The 3,691-nt window shown below is 38.0% G+C and overlaps 1 protein-coding gene across 3 annotated transcripts in view; it reads left to right on the top strand.

Moving 5' to 3' along the window:
* Positions 1 to 3,691, top strand: part of USP54 (ubiquitin specific peptidase 54) — a 67,032-nt gene that overhangs the window by 32,297 nt on the left and 31,044 nt on the right. For 2 of the 3 annotated variants that reach the window (XM_023509525.1, XM_023509526.1), the window contains exon 9: positions 611 to 779. In XM_023509525.1, coding sequence (XP_023365293.1) covers positions 611 to 779 — 169 coding nt within the window. Of the gene's footprint in view, positions 1 to 610; positions 780 to 2,118; positions 2,290 to 3,691 lie in introns of all 3 variants that reach the window. The other variant, XM_003783555.3, reaches the window with a different exon arrangement.

Raw genomic sequence — 3,691 nt, forward strand, 5'->3', positions numbered from 1 at the left:
GGGATTTGGTTGGATTGTTTCCTTGGCTGTCTGTCAGTCTTTTCCACTGTGGTAGCAGGGTTGTGTCCAGCATACAGCTAAGGCCGAGCAGTTCAGCTGTCTATTCTAAGCAGTTTGACCTTTTATATCCTGCCATGTGTGAACCCAAACTGAAAGCACTTATTCTGAGGCAGTCTGTGAGAAACTTCTGTTTGCTGTGCAGCTTCATTGATTTTAATATTTAGAAGAAAATTATGGAAATGCAGATTTCTAGTGAGGGTTTTAATCTCAAGTATGAGAGAAGAAATTGGTTACTAAGGCAGCTAAAGTTCCCTAACTTAGCATATCACCTTTGAGAACTTTTATGTATATTTTACAACTGAGTTGATGTTTTATAGAAATAGAAGTAATTCTTCCTTTTCTCTTAAAAGGTTTCTAAAAGGATTTTTGAGAGAAAGATTTAATAAAAATTGTGTTAAGTTTAGGTCTAAGATCCCTTTTGTTGTCCCCTTTCCCAATTTTTGTCTTTTTATCTTTTTTATTTTCCTTAGAAAAGCAGAACAAGAAGGTACGTTTTGAATTATGGATATGAAGTATAACTGTCATGTTCTCCTGATTGTTTCTGGTTCAGATTGGGCCCAAATGGAAGGATGTGGTGACCAAGTGCATCAAGGGGCATTATCAGCCCTTGCTGCTGCTTTATGCAGATCCCCAGGGTACCCCAGTGTCTACCCAGGACCTGCTTCCCCAAGCCGAGTTCCATTCATACAGCAGGACATGCTACGATAGTGAAGATTCAGGTGAGCAGCCTAGCTCTTTACCTCTCCTTCCCCTATCCCATGTGATCAGACAGTTGGGACTCATCTTTAATTATGTACCTAACACGTAATCTAGGTTGGAGAAGCAGGATCCATTAGAGGTAAGAAAGAAGTGCCAACTTCTGCTGAAGCCTAACTTCCTTATGCCAGGCTTTTTTTTTTTTTCAGCCTTTAGGAGTGTGTGTCTAAATTACTTGGCCCTAAACTCAAAACTGAGAAAATTATGTTTTGATTGAGACATAAGTTTGTGAGGCTTAGTAGTTAGCTTTCTAATATTGGTAAAGATGACTGATTTTTTTATTAACAGTTTAACAGTGACTTAAGTGAGTTTTTAAGATAAGAAAAACTGAGTCACTTCAAAGGTAGTTATTTTGTTTAGAATAGAAGATTTTAAAAAAATTCCAAATGTAGTTGTGATGTTTATGAATCAGTTTTTCACATTTTAAGTCAATTGTTTGGAACATAAATAATATTTTCCTATAGAAACAATTTTCAGCTTGATGGCTGAACTCTCAGGCTCAGCCCACAGAGGCTTATAATATATTTGAATTATAATCTCTTAATAGTTTTGGCTTGATTACTTGAAAGGATGAAGAAGAAATGTTCTTTCACTCTTTCGGATCTAGGACTAGCCCTTAGTATAGTTTTGAAAGAGAAGATAATTCACTTTGAAATCTTTCTCCCTCCCCTTTATACTTTCCTGCTGCTTGGTATCATGGTACTTTTCTTCCTACTCTTATACCCCACCCAGACCTGCTCTACTTCTGTCTTCAGTCAAACACCTATTTGTCCTATTGTGCTTATCTCAACTAGGTGTTCAGAGGAAAGCAGTCTGATTGAACTAGTTCACACTAATGTATAAATAACAGCCCCATAATTTCTCAGAGATATTAAAAATGCATAAAGCATCAACTTTTAAAGAGAATATTCCTAACAGTACAGGAAAAAGATTAGGAGATAGGGGAACAACTAGTTATGTACCATAGGTTGTCCTGACTCCATCTAAATAGATCTTACTTTTCACTTTTTTATTTCTTCCACTTTCCCCCCATAGGTTTTCTAAAAACCCCACAGTTTTTCACAGTGGCAGGCAAAGTGAGGGCTTCAGCAAGGTAGGGGCAGGGGTGGGAGGAATTTTATGTGTGTCTGGGTTATTTGGAAGTTGGGTGTTGGGAAGAATGGCTCTGTGGTATATCCTTCTCACACTTCCATTTAGGAAGTTCTTGCCTTATGGACCTTTGTTGTGTCCATCTTTTTTCCTTCTCTCTGTCACTGTTATTTCTTTTCTTACTTTTGTATATGTGTCTCCTCCTTCCCTCAGGGAGGGAGCCCTCCATCTCAAGTGACACTCGAACAGATTCTTCAACGGAGAGCTATCCCTACAAACATTCTCACCATGAGTCTGTGGTCAGTCACTTCTCTTCTGATTCTCAGGGAACTGTCATCTATAATGTGGAGAATGATTCCTTGTCTCAGAGCAGTCGGGACACAGGTAGGGGCTTATGTAGAGGATCCTTTCCTGATTTAATTCCTGCTTAGAAGGTGTCCCAAGAGAAAGAAACTGGGGGAAGTCAGAAATGTCTGCCAAGTAAAGGCAGAAAGGGGTAGAATTTGAGTAGTTGAATGGAGTACGAAGAAGCAATCTAGTTCTGAATGAACAGTGATACTGTATCCCCCATACTTCTATCAACAGCAGCATATCAATAAGGACCATTGTAATGTGATTATTCTAAAGTTTGTTTTTCTAATGCTATTCTCCTAATTCCTGTTCTTCCCATAGTAACCCTTAAACCCTTGTGGTCTTACACTTAGTCATGTTCTCATGCTAGCTCTTGTCAGGAGTGAAGAGCTTTGAGAGAAAGGGCATACTATGGGATAGGGGAGAGATACCTGCTCAGCTTGCTAGGCTTCCTGAAGGTCAGAGAAGCAAAAGAATGAACGATTGCCTGAATGTTGCTGTAAGCTGTATCTATGCAGATAATATTCTTGAATTGTTTTGTTAAAATGTAGAGGAGTATGCCTGTGACAGTGGATGAAAGGAAAAACAAATGAATGATTGCTGAGATGAAGTTCTTTATGGGGAGTAAAACACCTAGACATAGAAGAGTGCCCATATTTTTAGGGAGTTTGGGAATTAGTGAGCTCATCATTTCAGATTGGTAGTTTATACTCTGTGTATTCCCCTCCCTTTTTTTTAGATCGAGAATTTTAAACATATTTAAAAGTACACAGAATAGTGTACTGCCCCTCTACTTTCCCTACTCCGAGGTTATTTTGAAGCAAATCCCAGGCATCATATCACTCCTTCTATAAGTACATTAGTGTTTATTACTCAAACATAAATTATTTTTCTAAAAGTAGCATTATAATACTTAAAAATAGCAATGATAGTTCCTTAAAACTCTAAGTAACCAAAGAGTATTCAAACATCCAATGATCTTATACATGCCATACCATTTTCATGGCTTTTTATGTTTGACTCAGTACCCAAATGAAATCTACTCATTGTGATGGGTTGATAAGTCTTTTACATTTATTTATTTATTTAATCTGTTTTTTCCTTGCATTGTATTGTGCTTTTTTTGTTTTTGAGATGGGTTCTTCCTGTGTTGTCCAGTATGGACTTAGAACTCTTGGGTTCAAAGGGTCCCCCAACCTGAGCCTCCTGGGTAGCTGGGATTATAGGCACATGCTACTATGCCTGGCTTTTTCTTCCCAAAATATTGTAGAAAAAATAGGTAGTTTGTCTCGTAGATTTCCCACATTCTGAATTTTTGCTGATTTCATTCCTATGGTATACTTTAACATGTTTGTCTGTCCTCTATTTCTTTTTTTTTTTTTGAGACAGAGCCTCAAGCTATCCCCCTGGGTAGAGTGCCATGGCATCACGCTCA

Source organism: Otolemur garnettii, unplaced genomic scaffold (assembly GCF_000181295.1).
Source record: "Otolemur garnettii isolate 467f Iridium unplaced genomic scaffold, OtoGar3 scaffold00008, whole genome shotgun sequence".
Lineage (NCBI taxonomy): Eukaryota > Metazoa > Chordata > Mammalia > Primates > Galagidae > Otolemur > Otolemur garnettii.